This window comes from Anopheles nili, chromosome 3 (assembly GCF_943737925.1).
Source record: "Anopheles nili chromosome 3, idAnoNiliSN_F5_01, whole genome shotgun sequence".
NCBI classification, from domain to species: Eukaryota; Metazoa; Arthropoda; class Insecta; order Diptera; family Culicidae; genus Anopheles; species Anopheles nili.
This window is the reverse complement of record NC_071292.1, coordinates 69,807,318-69,831,124: the sequence shown is the minus strand read 5'-3', so window position 1 is coordinate 69,831,124 and position 23,807 is coordinate 69,807,318. Positions and strand designations below refer to the sequence as shown.

The 23,807-nt window shown below is 47.7% G+C and overlaps 3 protein-coding genes across 3 annotated transcripts; 1 reads left to right on the top strand and 2 right to left on the bottom strand.

Moving 5' to 3' along the window:
* Positions 1–412: 412 nt before the first annotated feature.
* LOC128723635 (trichohyalin-like) lies at positions 413–1,247 on the bottom strand. The gene is made up of 2 exons (XM_053817396.1): positions 1,239–1,247; positions 413–1,174 (listed from the first exon to the last, which is right to left on the bottom strand). Exons 1-2 carry the CDS (start codon positions 1,245–1,247, stop codon positions 413–415), a joined length of 771 nt encoding a protein of 256 aa, XP_053673371.1.
* A 676-nt stretch (positions 1,248–1,923) lies between these two features.
* On the bottom strand, positions 1,924–3,735 carry LOC128726999 (uncharacterized). The gene has a single exon (XM_053820854.1). The coding sequence runs from the start codon at positions 3,733–3,735 to the stop codon at positions 1,924–1,926; it is 1,812 nt and encodes a 603-aa protein (XP_053676829.1).
* A 3,468-nt stretch (positions 3,736–7,203) lies between these two features.
* On the top strand, positions 7,204–22,825 carry LOC128725979 (tyrosine-protein phosphatase non-receptor type 23). The gene is made up of 5 exons (XM_053819754.1): positions 7,204–7,269; positions 11,228–11,367; positions 18,487–18,683; positions 18,781–19,309; positions 22,101–22,825. The coding sequence occupies exons 2-5, from the start codon at positions 11,341–11,343 to the stop codon at positions 22,173–22,175; spliced, it is 828 nt and encodes a 275-aa protein (XP_053675729.1). The 5' UTR covers positions 7,204–7,269; positions 11,228–11,340; the 3' UTR covers positions 22,176–22,825.
* The last annotated feature ends 982 nt before the right edge of the window (positions 22,826–23,807 follow it).

The window sequence follows — 23,807 nt, the reverse complement described above, 5'->3', positions numbered from 1 at the left end:
TCGGCTGCCAAGTTAGAAATTAACCCACATTGGTATCTTCAACCGTGCCTAATCAAAATTTCCTATGTTTTTAAGCAGTTTGATATTGATGTTATTTATTTCTATTAATCAGATAATTCGTTTGATCAAAATTATTTTTAATGATCATAAATATCTATTCAACAATCAGATCGTTCCGATCTTTCAAAAGCTAAACAAACACCAATGGCAAACATGAACGTACTCCTAAGAGAGCCTGGTTGATCGCGATCAGATCAACGTTCGTCACCTTGGTACTAATCGAACGGAGGATGAATACCTAAAGGAATCCCTTCCAAAACATTCCAGCTTCGTATTGGTTGACTTTATTCTCTGTTTCATTGTCTCCACGATCACGATCGTTACAATTCAATTCTTCACCAGAGCACTCGTATCAGTCGACTTTCTTGAGCTTGCTGTAGCTCTGTGCCACCTGCCCATCCGAATGGCCCCATCGAACATCTCCCCGATGGCGATCGTCGATACGATCGATCTCCTTCACTACAGCCTCAAACCCGTTCCGATCATCCGCCTCGTACTCGACGATGCGTTTCGTCCCATCCGGCTGATCCAACGTGTACTTGCCCTTCACGTGATCTCCAACGCGCTTTTCCCATTGCTCCTTGTTGTCACCCGTTTCGGGGTCGTGGACGCCGTACGCGAACTCATACAGCGGGAAATCGTTGTAGTATCGATCTTTCTTCTTCTCATCACGCTGCTCGTCTTGACCCTGATCTTGCTCCCACTGTTTTCGCTTCCGTTCGCTGAGCTGCTTCAATTGGCGATTTTCCTTCTGGCGTGACTGACGACGTGCCTCGCGTTCGGGCAAACGTCCTTGAGCTCGTTCCATCGCTTCACGATTGCGTTCCTCGCGATCCTCGAGAGTCCTGGCAGTATCGGAACGATCACGCTGTCGCTCAATGAACTCGCGTCTCCGCTCCGATTGGCGCTCGTTGGAAGATTCATCGATTTCCTCAGATTCCTGGCGCTCCTCGGGGCTCGAAGTGGCGATTCCGAACACCTCCTCAATGGTGTTAGTCAGCTCCTCCCAGTCCATCTTTGTGCGGCGCTCTTGCAGCGGCGTGCCAGGCTTCTGCTCTCGGTACTGCGGAGCCGCAGCTCCCAGCACGAACAGCGCCGCAACGATCACCAAAACCTACCGGACGATAATTGATTAGAAAAAACAAAACCAAACTCCACTGTTCTACCTCCATTTGTACCTTAGCCATTGGTTTACAACTCTGTATAGAGTGAACTGTAGTAAGCTGGAATTGTGGTAGCGGAATGATATCGGTTCGCTCGCATTCTTACCCTTTTATAGCGATAATGAAGTGTATTGGAGGTATGCCGAGACTTTACCACAATGCTTCCTCAACAGAAGCTTCGACCCTTGCTGATGGATTGCGTGCAGACACCGAAGCTCTCGCTCATGTAGCTATCGAAACCATCGAAACATGTAGTTCAAGAGTGGGTCAGCCAACAGACGGACGGCCAATTTGTAGTACTGTGTGTTCACGGTCAATGTCGACAAATGAGAGCAGTACAGCGATGAAAAATCAACTCAAACAACTAAGGTATTGAAGTATTAAATGGATTTTCATAGCTTCTGTCAGACATTTGTAAGAATAGAACAGTAAAGTGTAAGCACTTCAATGCAGGATGCACCGAAAAGAATCAGCACCATGATAAATCTGGTTCCACATTGTCGAACCATCACAAAAATGGTGTCATCAGTTGCTTCTCAGCTAAACACGCAACAATTAACAGGTCAACAACAACGTTCGCTATTTATTAACGCTCTACGAGCTAGCCTTAAACAGAGGTAACAATAAAGGTTAGGATTTGCAGTTAGGTGTTTTTTTCAGCCTTTTGATCTTTGGTATCGCCTTTCCTCAACACTCATATTCAGCTGATTTTCTGGAACTTTACGTAGCTCTGTCCACCCTGAGGGCTTGCTCCAATCGGCTTCTGCCCATCGACCTTGCGTGATCTTCCTCCGGGTACAAACCCAAACACAGGATTGTCCACGTACGCCATCGGTCCGATCTCGCGCATTGGTTGCTGTTGCCTATATTCTGACCCACCCCACAATCCATCGGTCAGCGTCGGCGTGCGCTCCGATTTGACCTTCTCCAGGAACTTCTGCGATTTGTACACACCCTGGTACGACTTCGAGCCACCGTACCCGATCTTGACCACCTTATCCTTGCGGCCTGCCTTGAGCGATCCCTTGTTGATGAGCACTTTTAGCCGATCGAGCTGCTGTTTTTGTGCCGCAGTAGGTCCTGCCAGACTCTGACCAGTCTTCTGTTGCGTCTTCTTACCGTTCTCCTCCCGTATGTCGAAGGACTTCGTGGGATCGGTGGCTACGGGGTCTTCCTTTGCGGGTTCTTCACCCTGCTCGAGCTTCTTGAAGTCTTCTAGATCCTGCACGGATATCTCCTTTTTCAGGTAGTCCTTGAACAATCGGTTGAACTCAGCTATCGTGAGACCTCCTTGTCGACCTGCCAGGATCCTGGTCATCTCGATCACGTCAACATCTCCGTCGATTTCCATTGGTCCATTGTTCTCACCGTCGCCATCCGTGACATCTTCGCCATCTTCTTCTTCACCCGATCCGGCTGTTTCGTCGACGTTCTCCTCGATCGGGCGAATTGCGTCTTCAAAATCCCTCAAATCACCACCGATGTAATCTCCGTAGCTGTTGCGCAGTCTGTTGGAAGCACCACGTCCTGTTGGTGCCACTGTTGCCAATGTATCGACGCCCTTCGAGGCCGTAGGAGTCATTGGTGTTGTCGTTGTCGTTTCTGCATCGCTTACATAATAACCGACAGTCGTGAAGCTTCCACCAGCTCGGAGACCTTCCTGCAGGAAGTCATCGTCCTGAGATTCTGCGTTCTGACGACCTTTTCCTTGTTTAAGTTCACTCGCCTTCACCGACTCTGGACGTGATTCCTTGATCGTTTCCTCAGCCTTGCGAGCCTCTTCTGCCGGCTTCCGGGGATGCTCGTACTTTAGCAACAGGTAGATCTCTTCGTTCTGCTCTACGGCGCTCTTTGGGATCGACTTATACCGTTTGCCTGGTAGCGGCTTCGCTGTTGTCGTGCTTGTCGTACTGCTGGCAAACCGCACCGGTCCACGATCTCGCAGCTGCGGTGTATTGTAGAAGTCTTGCGATGACTGCACGGTCGTCTCCTTGGCATCCCCGGACGCTCCGTAGTACTCTACTTTTTGGTAGGACGAACTGCGACCCGATCCAGTAGGAGGTTCAGCTCCAAACTCGATGCTTTTCATTGGCTTTCGTCCACTCGCGGACCCTTCGGATGATCCTTTCGCACTTTGCACCGTCGGTCGGGGCACCGAAAGTGTCGTCGAGATGCGCTCACCCTCCTTCGGCAACGCTGCACTTTCACCTCCAGCACTTGCACTTCCAGCGGCACTTCCGGTGGCACTTCCGGGGGCAAGCGTAGGCGCTGATGGTCCCGAGCGCGACGTGCCCTCCGCGTTCACGTGCCGCTGGTGGACGGCGAACGAACCGTGCTTGATACTGATCTCATACTCGTCTTTCTTCAGCCCAGCGGTCCCAGCGGTGGAAACCAGCAGCGTGGCGAAGCACAGTATGATCACCACCAGCTGGAACCAGATACAGAAAAGGGATTTCTTGAGATCACTGGCGACGTCGCGCTCGCGCAGCCCACTGAAACTCACCTTGAACATTGCGAGCGAGTCTCTTTTGCGCTTGTCTCTAGCCTCGCACTGCACAAGCACACACACACATACGCGCACACACACACGCGCACACGCACTCACGGCAGAACGCGCCCTCGGCTACGAGCTACGAGCTACGACTGCTGCGTTGAAACGGCTATCAGTGGACTGACCACTTTCTTTGCTTTCGCCAGCCGTTTTTATAAGCTCGAGCCTGGCCCGGTGCATAATGGGTGCATTATGTGCACCCGGTGCATCATCACTTTGATCGAAGCGGGGGGAGAACCAACCCTGTCAAGTGCGTAATCGAAATGTAGTGCAAGCAGGAAATTCGCACCGACAGCCTGACTCGTGGGTGGCTCAAGCGCCCACCCTTCGCGAGCTTCCATCGAAGAGCCGGACGCAAGCAGTACATGATTCCTTCCCTGGCTCGGAATCGATCGGTCATCGGCGAGAAATGCAGTAGGGTCGATGCACCGCGTGCAGTAATCGATTGCGTGATGCGGCACCCAAAACCGATGGGGGAACACAAGTAGAACCGACGAGCGCCCATCCGTGGCGTCTAGACGAGTGAAGCAAATCGAACACCTCCGATGAAGAACTGAAATCGTCGAGGTGCCGCGTGAGGTTCGTGTAGTTTGTCACTCAAACTCGGAGGCGGCTAAAAACAGGAAACATGCACTTATTGACACTGCTTGTGGCATTAGACTAAGCATTTACCATACATGCACATGCTGGACATGCTCAAGAAACTAAAAGTCTTGAATATTTATATGCAATATTATTGATAAGTTCCTTGAAACAAGATCCAGTTCCGTTCAATTTTACCGTCACCAAGATGAAGCTTTGCATTGGCTGGCTGTCGTACATTCATCGATCATGACTTCCCTTCTCTTATTTTGACCAAAATGCATCGAAACTAATCCATATCTCACGAAGGCTCAAGAAATTCTCATCGAAGGAATTTCTGAAAAAAAAACCCACGCAATAAATTTCCTGCTGGAAAGTCCACAATGTCTCATCGTTGATCTCGTTCACCATCTCATGATTCAACACTCACTGGCCAGAATCTTCGATCAGCACTTTTCCGAGGTCATCCCTTAACCGACGTTGAACGCTCCATTCCGGTCGTCACCTTGACACCGGAAACTGGGCTCTTCCTCGGTTCCTCCATTGGCGATGGCAAAACTGGAACGCGCCATTCGCCAACCAACGATGAATGGTTTGTTTCTCGAAGCCTCAACGGTTGATGAAACACGCCGTTTGTCACGTTGCCTTCATCGATCTCCGATCGACCCGATCCGCCATTCTGCTTGGCACCCTTTGTGTGACAAGTTCAGCGCCTTTTGTCGTGCGGCGTAAGCCTTTGGCCACGAACTTGCTGGCGGTGCTAACGATGGCCAAAGGCGCGAGCAAGGTTCGGCCGGTGCGCATAATTAGCACTGGCTAGTGCATCGAGCTAGAGTACCTTTTCGACTACAACTGCGCCATCGCGAAAGTGGTCACCTCAGCCGGCAGCGATGCGACCGAGAACGGCTGCGTACTGACCGCAGAGTGGTGGAGAACGACAGTGACTAGAACTTCCCCAAGGCGGCTCGCAATTAGGCTGATTAATGAAAGCGAACACAAAGGCCATCGGATCGGTGTGGGCCCGTGATCAGCCGAGGAACCGGGTATCGGCTTCCAATACGGCCTTCGAGCTCACGGATCGGTTCCCTCCAGCGTCCGGGAGCTAACGAGGGTTGTTTGCGATTGGCATCCCGTAAGCCACCGAGATAATGACGATCAGGTCTCAAATCTAGCGTTGACCCAGAAATAACGCTGCCGGTGCCATGGCATAACTCCCTACGGGTGCCGCGGTATCGGCTACGATACCGGTTTGTTGGTTTGGAGCCCCTACAGAAAACCAGCTCCGTTGTACAGATTCGGCACAGCTGTCGACTCTGGGGTGAATCGAGCATACTTTCAAATGCCGTGGCTGCTCTGGGATGCGCTATGGTGTCGGCCTGACTATCGTGTTTGGGAAGCATCACTTGACATTCGACGTGCGGAGTTAAACAGCTGATTTTACAGCCTCCGAAGATGAACCGGACGGGGCATTCACATTGGCAACGGCTTGCGACAGCGGCTTGTGCCGTTCGGTACGAAAGTACTTTGTGATTGGGCTATTCGAAAGACAACTCGGTGTGTCACAACTAGGCTCGGTTGTCTCTTCAATTTGCTGGATTCTTGAACATGCGTCATGCTACTGTAGTAGGAATATTTTCTTCCTTCCTTATGGACATTTGCATGGTCACATTATTTATGGTGCACTACCGTTAGCAATTTATGAATAAGCGAAAGTTTTATTGAACATTCAAAAACAGTACGATGCATGAAGGCAAATGAATTGTATTTCCTGATCGAATGATTCATAAAATTCAGCGTTAGAATTTGAATATATAAATCTATTTCGAAGCATATTTAATTAACACAACCCAAAGACTACATTAGGTTTTTTTCCTAGGATTATCTTCCTGCAGAACTTCTCTTCCTGCAATAATTTGAATATATAAAATGCTTCGTAAGTATTTCCTGGCTGAAATGAGTCATCTGTATTCCTTTTCAGATGTGCGTACAACACCAGTAATTGCGTAACTGTAACATTTGAATCTGCTTGGTTTTATAGGGGCCATACGAATAGCCATCATACTCGTCACCAAATACGTGGGATAATAAATGTGCTTCGATAAACATTTCCCGCATTCTTGCCATCTATTGCTATACTTTTACTAGTGGAAAACTAAATTGAAACGGTGCTGCATTGAGAAATAGAAAAAAACCTTCGAACGATTGATAAACTAACCCAATTTCATTTCAAATGTAAAACAATTAAATACTGTGCACGTTTCATGGAGACAAACCAACTTAGTTTGATAAACGATGCTGGTTGAATCGTCACGATGAAGGTGACTTAATTTACATTTCTACACCATTTGCCAGAACTAATGCTGAGCGAGGTTTTCACTTTCCATAGAAACTATCGTCTTGTAATCGCGAAACCACATTTTCCAGCTTCTCAGTTGTCGCTCACTGCTCACGGTCAGCCAAAGAGACAAAAAGCTCCCCAGCAAGCGGAGCTCCAAGCAAACATAAACAAATGTGACATAACCAATGGTCGAGGGCTCGCATCGGGGAGAATGAGTACTGATGGAATGGGAAAATTGCGCCGGTCTCCGAGTTGAGTTCCTTTACGCGTGCTCCCAGAGCGAGGCACAGCTTCGAAGAGAACGAGTGTCGATCTCGCTGATCTCGCACCAGACGTCCCCAAGCCAAAACGAGCTGCCCAAGCGCTCCAACACCGGATCGGTGGGGATGCCCCAGTGGCGCGAGAGAGAGAGAGAGAGTGATCGCGGTTGCAGCGCAAAAAATGGCGACAAACAAACTTTAATACGTTTTCGCTGGCTTTTGAAACTTTTAGTACGATTTTTGTCGTCACCGGGTTTATCACGCGCTTCACCGGATTCCGGCGCCGTCTCGGATCGCTCGGACAGGCAACGCGCTGTAAGTGTGCTGTTGGTGAGACTTGGTGCATCAGTGGGAGGGTTCGTGTCTTGTTCACTGGTTGAAGTCTCTTGTACAAATGCTCTCAAAAGCAGTTGATTTCAAGCCAATTTTCGGCCCGTGAAAAGTGTTTTATAATCTAATCGTTGCTGTGCTTCGTTTGAATACGTCGAACTGGCACGAGGCAACAGCAAAGCCGATACTTTTGTGGGAGAAAATGTGTGACCATGTGCCTAATGACGAGCAGTCCGTTAGCCAAAAGAATCACGATGTGACAACGCGTAGTGCCGTGTGCGCAAGTGATAATGAAGTGCGCAGCGTTGAGAACGAACCCCGGACGTGAGTGTTTATTAGGCAGTTTCCGGTGGCAAGAACAAAACCCCTTCCAACCACGCGCGTGTGTGTTGTAGCTCGACATCGAATCATTAATCATGCCGCATGGCTGCAGAAACAATACAACATCACCGTTTGCCTACGAACCAGCCAGCTAGCCTGCGTGAAATTGACAATTGTCGAGACGTGTACGTTGTGTTCGTCCCCTGTCTGGTGGGATTGTGTACGCTCGTGTGGGATTTTTGTACGACCCCGAATGGGCAGTATGAAGACAAGCCAGATAAGGCGACATCCATCGGCAGCTCGGTGATGGTCGTCGATTGTTTGCTCGATTGCGCTCTTTATCTTGTGGGTGATTCGCGACGGAGTAGCACTAAAAAACACCTTCATCTCAAGATGCCCCTTCGCTAGTGTCGCTTCAACACGCCTCAATGGCACTGCGACGCGCGCATGTTTGAACGCTCCCCTCTGTCGGGCTTCATCTCGCAGGTCGAGGTGCTCCAGTATTCGAGGTCGGCCACTAAGAACCAGGAAGATGGCAGTGATTGCAATGAATTATACATTCACCGCCACCGGCCAATCGTCCTGATCTTCCACCAGGTGGAACCGGTTCAACCGGGGGCTAATCGACGGGAGATTCCTGCGGTGTGTGACGATCCCGTCGCCGAGGACGCTCGAATTGCCGCACGTCCTGTCGACCGCAGGAGATGCGCGCGCGTGCGCTCGTTCCGCGAATCAAGCGACCTTGAAGCGAAATAATGACCGAGAACGTTTTGCGAAGAGGACAAAGCGCTTGGGTCGCAGGTGAGGCGATCTGCCAATTTGTCGGAAGAGTCCGTGTGCAGCCGGTCTTAGTCTGGGAGTGGGTTCGAGTCTGTTGATGCTTGAATTAACTCCAAAGGCGGAAAGAGGGAAAAATGGAAATGAGATGACTACGGACCACTCGTTACGTCAGCAGCGAAACGAGACGTCAGTCAATTGAAACTGAAACTCGCGCATCATTAGCGATGCAAGGGCGCAGGAGTTGAGCTGGTGTTCTAGATTTGATCACAAAGTAAAATTCCCCAACCGTTGATGCAAAATCAATTAGAAAAAAATCACTTTCGATTTCAATTTCACACCCAATCACTTATCAGATGGCTTGCACGTCGATCAATTACTATTCGTTCGTTGAATATTGAAACCATGAAACGTATTTTTTAATATCATTTTTTAAACCGGAAAAGAATCATGTTTTTCCACTTAAGAAAAAAAGGTGCTAAAGGTCCTTATTTGCTACTTTTTTATTTATGCACAAAATCAATGGCTCAAAGCATTACAAAAAATCATTGTAAAGCAAACGAAAATTGTCGCGGAGAGTAAAAAACTTCTCTCTAGCGAAAGCTTGTGAAAAGCACTTCCTGAAACCCAAAAGCAAACAACACCTGAAGAGAAAACTCCTGCAACGATATTCTTTTTCGGCGATCTATGCCCCGATTCTCTGTTAGAGAAGTGATGATTTATGTGCTCAAAAGACAACCAGAGGCTCGTTGCGATGTCGAGCACTCATTACTATAATTGGAACAACAACAATTAGCGATTCGTTGCACACATCACCCCAAAGTCACCGCCAGCGATGACTCGCTGTTACAAGGCACGAAATCCCCACTTTTGTTGCCCGTTTGGCCTCGCCCGAGCGCAGAATGTTTATCATTCAAACAGCTTCCAGCATATCGGCGCCCCATTATCGAGTGGAGGGAAACTTTCTAGGTAGGGACAGCAAATCCCGACTAAAAAAAAGCGAACCGACCCACCGAAGTTCAAAGCGCCTTTGCGACGTCGTGCGTGTGACTGCGCTTGCGTTGTCGTTTTGCAAATTTTTGCAGGCAACACCAACCCCTGAAAAGGAGTTGGCGTACTGACGCAAGACCGTGTAGACGCATCGATTTGTGGCGTTTTGGTACTCCAACTGGTGGGCTCAACCAGCCCGTATGCAAATCCCAACGCCGATAGGTGAATTAAAATTCACATGCCGCTCATGCTTGGCTATCGATAGCGCGCACCAAAACTCCACTGAAATCGCAGTGTCGATAATTTACGAGAGTGTAACGATTTTTCCCCACTCCCGTGCTATTTATTGCGTTCAGGTGTCTGGCTCTTTCCTTTCTTTGCGCTTGGAGGTGGTCAAACGGCCCGCCAGCGGTCGAAAGAAAAGCAAACACTCGGCAGCTCACAGGGCGCGTCGCGTTGGGCGATGGTCATTGCACAAGTACTTGCTTGCAGGCACCCGGTGTCGGGTTGGGTTATTTTAACCCGTCCTGCGATGACCCGGTCAGCATGCTAGAGTCGGTTGGTGCAAGCAGCTAGGCGAGAGTAAGCAATCCAGCACTCACGAACTGAGCTCAAGGGACACTTGTCTAGTTGGATAAACTTTTCTTATCGAGCTTGGCATCGGAGTGTTGCAAATAAAACTCACACACTTCGTTGACTGGATACAATAATGTTAAGTTCATGTGAAATTTATTCACCTGAAAAATCAGCTGATGAAGTCAATATCAACAGGACATTTTTCTACAGTTCCTCCGATGAAAATAAGCCGCCATGCATCTCGTTTCTGCATGCTTCTTATGGCAGTTTGTTCATCAGGAGCAAATAGTATACATTAAAAACAAATTTCCATTACCCATGCCAGTGCCCAGCTTAGGGACATATTTTACCAACAGAAAGCAGCAGGCTCTCGGGCAAAACAGACCGCGAAATACCTACGACCACTGCCCCTTCTCTATCGTTCTTCCGCCAGCACGGTGGGGATCGTTTCAATTGCAATCGAAACGGCACCGTTTCGTTTACGAAATCACACTATCGGTGCCCCTATGAGCGAGACTTCGAGGCCAATCGACAGAAGGGGAGGTCTGCATCGAAGAAAGCATTCTGCAAACGCGATCGAGCCGAAGACGGGCGTGTTACATGCCTCGAGCTTGAACCGGCGTTGGTGGGGGAAAGCTCATTGGCGTGGAAAGGCAAATAAAAAAACCTTCGGGTAAAGAACATAAAAGAAAGCATCGTTCGGGCTGTGGCTGAGCGGCTTACGTTGTTCGGAGGTTGGCATATTTCCCGTCCATTTCCATGCATAATTTATTACGTGTGTTTACCGGCACAATGGAGCCACTTTGGGTCTGGGTAAGGAAGCAATATGCATTCGAATCCTGTCCGATTTGCACGCAATCGGAAAGGCAAAAGCCCGATTCGACAGACTTCTTCTACATGGGGTCGATTGTTTACCTAAAGCCTAAGAAACACGAGGGTACCTTGGTTTGAATTACGTTCCATGTTTATTTTACGAAACTTTATTTTTACACTTAATATGGTTCGAGAAGTCATAACATGACAATTAATTTAACAGTTTTTGGAGAGAGCGTTTATCAGAATTTACTAAAGCATAAAGAGTTATTAAATTTTACTCACTGACAATTGCTAGTGTAAAATGGACACATTTTCAAAAAGCGTATAACAAATAGTGAAAATAAAGAGCATATTTTTGAAAGCCAGACCGAAAAAACGAAGTAAAATACAACATTAAAAAGTGCCAGTGCCAGCTTTCCTTCGAAAAGACAAGGGGGCTCAAAGTTTGATTTCATTCTTTCAGAAAACAGTACTTCAATAAAATCTTAAGCCCATTTAATACAGTGAAGTAAATAAAACTGCATATCAAACAATTTGCGTATTTTCCCGTAACAACGACAAAAAAGATTTTCCAAAATGCGGCGGAACCGTCAAGTTTCGATGGTAAGTATCATTCAACATCAATTTTCGCGATCTCCATTTAGAAAAACCCACAACTCAATCTGATTCAATTCGATATAGAAATGACGCAAAGGAGATACGCGCATGCACTCCATTTCCCTTTATCCTCACGCATCTGCGTAATGATAGAACGACGCGCCGTAATAAAGCTGTTCAATCTTATTGCTTTACGCAGTATGTAAATTGCGACGCGGACAGTGGAATGTAACTTGCGCCCTTCCTGCATCGCTGCAGCGTAATTCTGCCGATCGAAGCCGGTGTGGAATTGAAACTTCACTCGATTCAAACGCACCTCGAACACGTTTTGACGTAATGTCTTCCTATGACTGTTCGGGCAAGCTCTCTCACGATTGAACAAAAAATACATTCCGGAATCGCACGAACGATTCTCTTTTATTCCCCACCACGGATCGCAAAACGACTCGCAAATGTTCTCACCCGTGTGATTACGAGTGGCAATTGTTTGTAGCAGCGTCTCGCAAGCATGTATTTACTGTACGTCAAGTGGCATTTGCGAGTGGTTTGATCAGGCTCAAAACGCCACCGTGAAGTGCTCACTCTAGCCCAAGTCCATCAAACGCCAGCTCCACTCGAGGTTTGATCCACGGGGAAGCCAACAAACGGTCGGCAAAAACTGGCCCATCTTACGGCAGATTAAGGCCACTTTATGGCAAACAGCTTCACCGGTTTCGTCACCGTGTGTCCTCGCTTAAATCACGAGCTCTTCCGCATTGATGCGCATCTCCACGAGGAAGGAGTCGTCCAAAGCGGAACCACGGAAATGAAGCTCAGGTCGGCTTGAGATCAGCAGCGAAACGTGAATCGCCACACAAGCCAGTTCAGCGGATATCGTTTATGGTTCCGTTTGACGATCGTGCAGAGACCTTGATCTTGAACTGCGGCCCGAGTCGGCAATGGAGACCGTTGAGATCAAGTCGTGATCTACAACCACCACCAACTCCGATGGATTCCCAGCCGGTCGAGGAATCCGATGTTTTGCTGATTTATTCAAGAACACGACTACGATGAGCTCAGAGTGCAGTTGCGAAACGCGAGACCAATTACTTTGCTTGGGCTTTAATTAATCGGAGACCGCTCACATCCATGGTTTCAATGTGTTAAATGCATTTTAGCTACTCACAGGACGGTCAAACGGCACCTGAATGTAACCTGCAGCACATAATTACAACAATGTTGCCACCCAGGCCGGTCTTGGAACGCTTCGAAGCCCTCGCAGATGCCCAGTTCGCTGAACTCCACACCGGTGTCGCTAGCTGGTGCGTTAATGCACCATTCTATGCTATTAGAAGGTGTGACTCGGTGCGAAATGTTCACCCTCCATTATGGATAATGGGCCATAGGTCGGGCGTGGACGAACGGGTGACGTTTGATTGATTGGCGAGTAGGGCGCGGACTCGAGCAGGTCTCGAGCATAAGCCAGCCCAACCACTGAGGGGTTTATATGTTTGAAAAGGTCGCATAAATATTGATGGCCGGTACTTGATTAAATTTGTGTGACCGTCGTTATGCAATCGATCGTCGATTAATAGCGCGCATTACAATCGATCCTTAATCTTGCGTTGTGTTATGCGGCTGGATTCATATTGAATCGAAGATAATTAAATATTGAAACGATGTTTGCATTTCATTGCTGTGTATTCTAAATACTCGATAAATTATCACCATTAGCAAATTCATTATGAAATTATTTGTTTACCGAAGGACATCTCTTTATGCTTTGAAACATTGTGTTCATAAAGTCGCATGTTTGCATTAAAAGTAATTGGAATAAATACTTCAAAGCCAGCAACTTGATGGATGAATGGAGCTAATGCCTGGTAGTCACCGTGCAAGTCTGGATTAAGCTCATTTACGGAATGGTTTGGTTTCGATCGCAGTTCGCGTGCCACTCACATACGCCTTCGATGCAGCCCCATTTAATGACACCTTTGCATCATGCGAGGAGACCTTTGGGCGGTTTCGTTCCGTCCCGTTCGCCTGTGGTACGGTCGATAATGCCACCTAAACGGTGCCACACCGTACCGCGGTCAGCTAAAATCAGTAGCCGCAAAGGTGTGTGACTGTTTCGGATCACGTCGTAAAGCGCTGGCAGTGGACGATTTATGATCTTGCGAGAGGGAGACGAATCGGTGCTCGAGGGTCCGATCCGGTGATCCGATGACCGGAAAATGACCGTCGGGAAAGGTCGAAATGTGAGCATGCCTACTGGGAGGTGTTTTCTTTACGATGGTTTTATTTTACGGCTCATGTGTCGTTGAGCATAGTCAATCGCATTGAAGATCCCCCGGTTAGACGATAATGACAAATCTTTTTATAAAGTTCTTTAAATAATTTATCTAGTATAGTAGAAAAGTTCATTTTGATACCCTTGGAACACTCCTTTTAAATCATGAATGTCCTCCCATAGAACGTTCGCAAGCATGTTAAATTCGTTGCACCATTAGTCGGAAATTTAATTAATTACACAACGACAAGCACCGTCCACGGAGTCGATCTACAACAACTGCTCGGTCATGCTGGTCTTCTCGAGCCTTGATTATATGCTTAAGGCTCGTGCCGTAACGTTCTCACCTTGCATTGGCATTCCATCTATGCACAATGAAGCTCACTGCTGGAACTTAATTGAATGAAAATGGAAACAGAGAATGAGAGCTACAAAACACACATTGCATCTAAGCTTCTGTTCTGACAGGTGCACAAAAAAAACGACTCCTGCTTCATTGATGGATGTGATCGCGAGGTGAGGCCAAATTCTATTCAAGCATAGTAAATGCAATACCATTACAGGACTGCCATGACACGTAGTAGGCTTTGGAAGTTGTTGGGTGCGATTTGGCTTGATTAGCTGCATGCCTCGGATGACGATGGAGCTTTCGTGGGCACCAGCACTTAATATGGTACATAAATGAACCGGGCATGTACTGTGGATGAATTCCCTTCCGACAGGCACAGCAAGCACGATTTACCACAAAAAAGCTTTTTCCAATGTGCAGAACAATGCTGTTCTACAAATAATTCATTAGGTGGCTCAATACAGTATTAATGTTGCCATTTGTCAGGTTTCATGCATTTATTCTTTAGAAGCCAACTTTGGAGGATAGGAGCAATACTGATACTAATGAGATAAATGAAGTAAATCTACTTCAATTTCAGATCCAGCTAGATAACTTTAGAACATTAATGCCAATTAAAACATACACAGTTTTTTGTGATGAAATCTGACTTATGATTCTTTTCACGAGTGGTTTTCCATCTTAGATTCGTTGCGCAATCCTTACGCATTTCCAAACAGGCGCTATTCCTCATCGAGACCAAACGTCCAGCGTGTTCCATTTCGGAAACAAATTGGCTGAGCGAATGAAGCATGGAATGGCACACCAAAGCCCCAAAGTGACTCGCACACGGAGTCTTTCAAGCCTCAGATAATCGAGCTGTCAATTTCTCGAGCCTAATCATGCACATGCGTTGCAGCAGAACCGATTATCCTTGCGCGGTGGCCAATCAAGCGAACGCGAGTGGAATTTTATTAGATCGTACTTTCACTAAAAGTGGAATGAAACCATTCGCCCACCAATTGGGTGCTGGATTCTATTGGCCTACGAGTCGGGATTCGTTAGCGAATCGAAATCATCAGCATTTTGTTTCCCGAAATTGTCACGAGCAGACCAACCGACCGGCACAAAACTGGGCCAGCTTTGAAACCAATTTCACTCCACCCCATCTCGCACGATTCGCTGAAAAATTAATTGACCCCTTATGCAATACCACCAACCCGATGGACTCGTGTCTTGGGATACGGTACGGTATCGCGTTACCATCAACCGGGGTTTTGAGCTGATAAAAATCAAACTCCATCCCTTTTAGGCCGATCCTCAAGCAGCCACACTTTCGCTTCGTCGGAGAAAAAACTAAACCCATTCCCCGTGGGGAGGCTAGCGCCCGGAGGAATTATCGACACACGAACGCATTACTCGCTGGGATGGAAGGAGCCCTACGTGAGGATGAAAGAAGAAAGACCTACCAACCCACACGCCGAACGCTGAACCACAATCAGAGATCCATTAATCAACCGAGGGGAACATTTCAATTTCCAACCCAGTGCGGTTGCGTTCCCATGGTACACGATCACATGCGTCGATCGCGGGCATTATTGCGCGCTTTGTGATTCGCTTCCACCCGCCATAAATGGCCGATCAAGGGTGGTGCGTCTCGGTTTTTGTCTTCTTTGAACACAAGAATTGCCATTCGTGTCATCGTGAGGATCAATCATGCCTGGCTGGAGGCATGCTTGAAGGTTATGTAAAACGCCACAGACGTGGGAGATCACCCAAGCCATCGGGATCGGTCCGTCTCAGCTCATAGTCCAGCTGGTGAAAATTGGACGATTCAGTGGGAACCGGCAAACGATTAGCACTATTTCGTGTTGGTTTTGGCTAATGAACTGGAAATTAGATAAGAAAGCCACCCCCATCGGCTCACGCTCGCATTCATTAAAAGCTGATGTAACGCGTTCGCGTACGGTGGCTTTGGAGAAAATTTATTTATTGAGAATTGGGAAAGAGATCGACATTCTTTGGTGGTTCGCTACTCGATGTGCTGGTTGCTGTAGCTATAGCCATGCTCTGCGTGGATCTGCCCGTGATAGGCGTGCTCTTGAGCGAGCGGAAGCCCTCCGTGGTCGATGTGCTTGACGTGAGCCTCAAATCCATGCAGTTTGTCCGCTCGATACACAACAACTCGCTCTGTTCCGTCCGGTTCGTACAGAGAGTAGACGCCCTTCACGACATCCCCATCACGCTCTTCCCAGTGGCTCTTCTGATCACCGGTATGAGGGTCCTTCACACCGTACTCGAACTTGTATTTCGGGTACGAGTAGTAATCGAGCGGTTCATGATGCACGTAATCCTGCGCCACCTGTGGCACGGTCTCGCTGTGCTCGGATGATGCAGCTGCTTCTTCTGAATGTTCAGCCACTGTTAGATAGAGCAGGCATGAGATCTGCAACAATAGCACTACCAGCTGAAAACACGTGGGTAGAACAGAACACATCAGAACCATACTAATTTCTTTTTTCAAAAATCACACATCATATACGCACTTGTTTCATGGTCAGGCACAACTCACAAGCAACACACGTTATCGAATGCTGTCAAATCCACTTGTATCCTCACTGTACTGGCACTTGTTCACTACTGCTTACTTTACTGCCGGAGGGCTTTGGTTTTTATACACGGCACCGCCAAAAATAAAAACCCAATCCTCGGCACATAAACGCCTAAGGAATGTTGCAGGGTTTGGAAAATTTGCTGGATGCTCAAAGTTTGCATGAAGAAATTTGCTCACATTCCCGTGAAGGCAAATGCAACGCACTTGCCTTGGTCCGACTGCCGCATGCCGAGATCGGTGCGCCGACGGGAATTTGCTCCAATTTAGCTACAGCTCAAAGAAATGGAGGCATTTTCCGAGGAGGCCAAATATGTGCTTGCATAGTTCATCAGGAAGTGCCGAACGATACAAAGGGAGCATAGAAGTAGCAGTTGCACTTGCGCTTGCGATAAGGCTTTTTGCTTCAAAACAAATGAATTTCTTCAAAAAGTTACGAGGAAAACGAAGTTTGTTAACATGATTTGTAAGTGCGATAAAACAGATTCCACGTTGATATAAATTTCATACAGTTTCGTAATCAAAACAATGATAAAAAGATAGTTCAAGGCGATTGCAATTCAATTCTCTAATCACACTGCTTATCATAATAAAGGTAAATAAAATAAAAACAAGAGAACCCAAACTATTTTCACCAGTAGTATCTTATGTTGCAAAATAACCAACATTGAAATTAGTTACAATAATGCAAAGTCCAGGGAAAGCAAATTTTTCATTTCTTTTGCCCCATATCTTTGGCTGCCTTTAACCAGTTCCATCGTTTAACACTCTACCACCCCGGGCAACTATTTCGCTAACTGCCCGCAGATTGTATTAAGATTCAAATAGCTCCTCAATGACATATCATTAGGCCCGCGCTATCATGTAATGCGCGCCGTCCATCGAGCAGCCCCACTTGCGCAACGCCAACATAAAAATATGGGCGTCGCGTACTGTAATTGATAAAACCCAGCCTGGCCGCAGTCCAAGCCCAGCTCAGTCACTGCATTGCGCTGCATTTATGCACGGCGTCTGCATTTCTTCGTACCGCGACGAGAGCCTAATGGACCAGCCAGAGAGCCAGACCAGTCAGAAGCCCACTCGATCCGGTCGGTTCAGTGGCGCTCTCGGTTAGAAACTATACACCCAGGTATCTAGTCCGGCCGATTGGCCGAAGGGAAATGAATTATTATACGTTATAATAACAACACTTCAACCCGGCTACCAGTAATTGATTGATGACTTATCACCGAACGTACGTCACGCGGAGAACGCACTGAGCGTGCACTCATGGTGGCTACTTAGCGGCCACACCTCATTCCCGAGGCATCCTGCGTTACGCAACCCGGATCGGATCGCACAACTGGGTTAAACAGAAGCGATAAGCATCATTAAGATGTTATCATGTAATTTCTTCATCGATTGGTGGGAGCTAAATTGTGGCATCCAGTTCGGTAGCGATATCGCGAGCCCGGAACGTTGCCGGTTTGGGTCAGTTTCCTCTGAAATGACAAAATAAAAAGAATACTAAATGCTGCCCCGCACAAATTAAGATGCTGCCGCATTGATAAATGACTCCCCAAAGGCGCTTGCAAACTGGCCCGCCAGGGGACAGCTCGAGTTCCTTTTGCAGCTCCTTTCGACCTTCCATTCGTGGTGCGGCTTGCTTCACGATCGGCCCATTCGCAGAGCGCTCGCGTAAAGGTTAACGACAAAAACGGCTCTACGATAGCGATACGTGATCATTTATCATCTGCCCACTTTCCATTGCCGCGTGGCCACGGTGCCATGGGAATGTATGCCGTTGCGCGGGTAGACTCGTGAAATAAATTGCCATAATTCGATGCCTGCGCCGAATGGCAAATAGAAAATTATTAGATTTTGAAACCAAACAAAATGGGGATAAAAAACTGAAACATTTCAATCGCTCCCTTTCAGATCGCGACGCCTTCAGTGGTGCTTCTGCTACTCGCAACGGCAAACGTCTCGGCGATACGAGTAGATTGGAACACCAACACTGGCCCGATAGTGCCTCCCACCAGCACACCAGCTCCAGTACCACAGCCCCCATTCCGTGATCCTGCCCCGGTGTGGGAGGATCAATCCGACGATATCCCGAACCCCAATCCCTACAGGTGAGTTAATCACACTGAGATGTTTCGAGTTCACTATTTTTGTGTTGATTAAAAATAATTACTGTTGATTGCGGTTTGTTTCGTGCGAAAACAAAAGGTACATTCTGCCACCACCATCGCGCCCGAAGTACAACGACATTACCCTCGAACAGCGCAAGCAGTCTCAACAGCAGCAGCATCATCATAATCATCAAACCGTTGCACCCGTGAACCCAACACTTCCTTCTACAACCGCCGCACCGACGGGACAGATCATCGATAGGCCACAACAGCAGCAGCAACAGCAAGCTTCCGGAGTCAACCCAACTGGCAGTCCAGCACAGCACACGACGGTGCATCATCAGCCACAACAGCAACCTCAACAGCAGCAGCCGCATGTCGTGCCGAGCCTCGCGGTGCAGTACGTCCCCAACAAAGGTCTCAAATATTACGCCGTCGTGCCACGACACACGGAAGTGTCGTACGGATCTGCCAAGCAGGCTTTGCTGGCTACCAACGATCTCTACAGCCAACAGCAGCAAGCCCAGAGCAAGTACGATAAGTACGATAAGCTCAACGGCAAGTACAACCCGAAGCTGAAGAAGTACAAGGCCTACGAAAAGGTTAAATACATGCCGTACATTGTGGTGAGTTTACGGGTGACCGAAGGGCGTACCGACGAGCGACGTCGCCAAAGAAAAACATTCGCATGATTTATGCACGAATCTCTAATTTAATGAATGCATTCACACTCACTCGCTGTGAGCGTGCAACGGGAGGTTCGTGTCTTTGAGTCGCGTTTAAGTCTTTTGTCATCGCAATTCGCCACAGCGCTCAGAAACGAACGATTTTGGTTTTCCTTCTTATTTTGCAGCTCAGGCATTCACGTTTTGTTCCTGTTTAGCTACATTTTGTTCCCTCTGCTGTGTTTGGTTTGCGATACAGCCATTATTGAAATCTATTTGCACGCCCCAACGCTCGCGCCCTCGTTAATCTTGGGCGGCGGTCGCATGTCACAGCGTAGGTACTGTCAATACATTCGCCGTGCAAGTGGCGATTGGGTGGTTCGAGAGAAAGGGTCACCACTTTCTAGGGGACGGTATTAGATTCCTTTTTCTTTTCCTTCCACCCTCCAAGAGCCCGGTTCGGTTCGTTCGTCCACATTTGAATGTAACCGATCCTCGAGCCACTCCCCAACTCGGGGAAGCGTGAAGCGAAGAGTGAAAGCTAGCGCAAAGTGTAAGCACTGCTCCAGATGGCCTGACTCCGTGCGCTTATGTCATTGGCTCCCGCCGGTGACCCTTTCGAGTTCGAGTTGTGCCCGACCCGCGTGGATAGCGAGGGCACTTGGGCTGGGGACGATCACCGTAACAAAGCGGTCCCAGCAAGTGTGTAATAATCACGGTGTGCTTCCTTCAGGGCACCCCGTCGCATGTTGATTGCACACGAGAACTTGCCGCAACAAAGCACCGGTTAGAAACGCTCCTAACGGCCGAAAGGGAGAGCCTTTTTATGTGTGTGCTACACCCTACGCTTTCCGCGCGCTTTTACCGGATGCTGCGTCGTTGCGTCGCTAATGAACGACTCACCGACCCGCACGGTGGCACTCGTTTTTTTTTTCATGCCAAGAGACTAAAGGAGTAATTTTCGGGAAGGTTAGTCGATTTTTTGCTAGCACCCGCTGAGGGAGAGCAATCGAACACTACCGATCGATTGCCGCTAATTAGCTCCCCTAAATAAGGGGCTCGATCCGGAGGCAGCGATAAGCGCTCACCTCCGCCCGGAGGCCCTCTATCGACCGATCGACCGGTGACCGAATCCAATCCGATCACCGTTGGGGCGAGATTATCAAATTGCAATTACGTAATTGCGACGGACACGGCACATTTCTTTCCCGGTCGCATTACGGCTGCCGCAGGTCGGTACTTTATCGAGCACGGGGGAGTTTGGAAGTGGGCTCCAAGCCACGAGTCGGGTCACCCTAAAACGGCCAGCCCACGAAGCACCTGAATCGACGGCACGCGAGTGGAAAGTACGACTGGGCTCGGCAAGACCGACGACGTGTTGCAATGGTTTGGGTTCGAAGCGGGAAAACGTCGTTCTCTGGGCGATTGCGTTCGGCCCAATTCGTCCCTTTGGAACGCCCGGAAGGGGTGGGAAAATGGACACGTTTTCAGATACAGCACTTGCTCTCGTTCGATCGGGCTCCCCTGCACGCGTGCAATTAGTTATGCTCGTGTAGCTTCAATTGCTGCAAATGAACCGATTGGACCTATCGATGGTGAAAGGGTTGGCTCGGTTGATTTGGTTTATCTATCTGTTTATTGCGTTTTGTCTCTGAAGCGAAGAGCATTATGAAATAGGCGATGGTAGAATGAAAATTATGTTGACACAGTTGTAAAAAAATTACCATTTTTGGACTAACCAGCTTTCCAAGCTAAACTGAAATGCATCTTCACGGGTTTAATAAAGATAATAATTGTTACGTAAAATTAGGAAGAAAAAGAAAACACACCTCAAAAACCTCATTTCACATGACATTTTCCCAGCGCAACGGCAAACTAGTGAAACTGCTCCAGCTGGTTAATGGTTTATAAATGCTTCTTTGCTTTTTGTCCTAAAATGACGGTAATTGAGGTTCCCAAAATTTCTCTCTCCCTGTCAACAACCCAACAGCGCCGCATGTTTCACTTTCAACGCACTTCCACATGGAAAAAAGCTTCTACAGGGCATCGTTTTCGTCTCTCATTTACGACAAAGAACTGACGAAAAAAAAAACGCTGGACTTTTCCAACCCAGTGCCTAGCCAAAGATATTAACAGCAACGTTCCGCCCTGTAATGAGCGTAATTTAACGTCATTAAGCAGATTGGCGGTCATTAATTTGTCGAAAAATTCTTGTTACCGAAATTGAATTTCGATCGTTCGTTCCCTTCCTCGTGAGGCGATGTTCCGTCGACTAAAGGACGACATTTTCGAGTTATTGAACGCCCGCCAGCATCGCAAAGCCTGCGCGACACTCTTATCGATCAGAGGCGTAATTAAAACGAAACCCGAAGCCCACAACAACAGTGCCTCTTTTTCGCCATGTTCGTAAATTTCTCTGCCGAAACAACTGTTTTCACATGTTGCCAGTATGAAATAATCACACTGAGCCCGAGGCCCGTAAAGTGGTGCCAAAATGCCCGAAAAGCTCGCCAAAATTGGCCCTTTGCAATACGGTCAACGACGCAAGGATGGATCGCGTGACGTAACTGACATTTAGGGAGTGTCCGTCGAAGGCGTCTTCTTCTCGTGCAGAATTGCCGAAACGCATTTACTTGTATTACGCTTGTTAAGCATCTTTTATTTTCAGTGGCCCTCGTGCGTGCTTCTCTTCGACCTACACCACTCGGTTCATGATTGTCTGTTTGCCTTTTCTCCTTTGGTTTACTTCCAGTATTACGACGCCAGCAAGCAGCAGTTTTACTACACGAACGTTCCTGCAAATATGATCATAAACAATAACCTGTAATCTGCCAGCCGCTAGCCAGAGCGTGAACAAGCATTAGAGCAACACGAAAGCTCCAGCAGGTCAGCCCTTTCCAGACCAGCCAGGTTCCGTACCATGCGAGATTCATTTAAAGCTTTCGTTTGCTATCTTCAGCAGCTGGAGCGAAAAGCGAGTGTTAGATGTTCATTTTTTGTGTCGTTTGCCAAAACATTAATTTCTACTTCCTATTTGGATGATGATGGATGGACAGCGGAAATGTCAAAATGTATTCCGAAAAATACATGTAAAAAACCTCTTTGCTTCAGCACTTCATGTCATGACAAACACTTCGGCAAGACGGCAAAAAACATGAACAAAAAAGCAACGATACAAGCACCGCCAAGTTCGCCAAAAGGCAAAAGAAACCACAACCGAAACGAGCATTTCATTATACTTTTTGTCTTAGATTTAGTGAGAGGAAAACTGAACGAAAAAAACACTTTAAAGGCATTTGAGAAGTGAATTTTAAGGAAGCAGAAAGAAAGCGTATTGAAAAATGGAAATAATGCACACACAACCATAGGCGTACCTTTTCGAAAAGCGTACAAAACCAGTCCCTTCTAGTAGTTGTTAAGAAACCCACACGGCGAGCGATGATACAAACAGTGTAAATAACGGAAAGATAAAATAAATAGTAGTGATATGAAAATAAATCTCAGCAAAACGTGCCATTTTTGCCCGCAAGAAAAATCCGAAATGGTCGAAAAGAAAATTTACAACTATCATCACATGATCGCTGCAATGATCACTTTACTTGACGATTCACCTTCGGCTCTCAGGTACCGGCGCCTTTGTGATGTTCTTTTTTTCTAATTTACAACTCACAGACATGACAGTCTCTTACCGGGCTACCCGTAGCTGCCATGAATGTTCTGCTTGTAACTATTCATTAAAACACATCCTCTTACGGGCAGCTGACGGTTGAAGCTAAAAATAACAAATGATGAGTACGGCAGCCATACACCTCGCAGGTGCCGCTCAGACCACGCTCATCTCCTCGACAGCCTGGTCGTTCAATGTCGAAAGGGAAAGGTGCCTTCAAAGTGCCAGCGTGTGTTCTACCGCAGATCGGCTGCTACTTCTGGTCGGGAGTGCAAAGTGAACGTGTCGGCAGTTCTTGGATGCTGTTTGCTCTACATTCACTTTCCGCGCTGAAGAAGATGCGCAATGCATCGTGGCACGTGCTTGAAATGAGATGCGTCTTAAACCACAAGCAAAGGCACGTGGGCAGATGAAACGAATGTCTAATTGCTTTCGAAAGGTAGCCGTCTTCCTTCTGTTTGCGTCGGAATTCTTAACACCAACAGTGAATGGAAAAAACAAAAGCGAAGATGCCACCCCGTGGTTGATCGAGATCTGTAATCGTCCTTCGAGGAGGCGATAAGCTGCCAAGCTTTGCCGCCTAAAGCGTGCGACCTTGCGATGAGCGAAAGCCGTGCCCCGTGCCAAGCTTTATCTTAATTGGAACGCTTTTTCGACCGAAGACTACCGATGACCTCCAGGCGTAGGCAACCGTGCGACCTTTTCCGGCGAAACCGGCCCCAGATCGGTTTGACATTTTCCCGGTGATGCCGAAGAAAGGCCAAAGCGGTGAACTTTCAGCTCTCGGCGCTG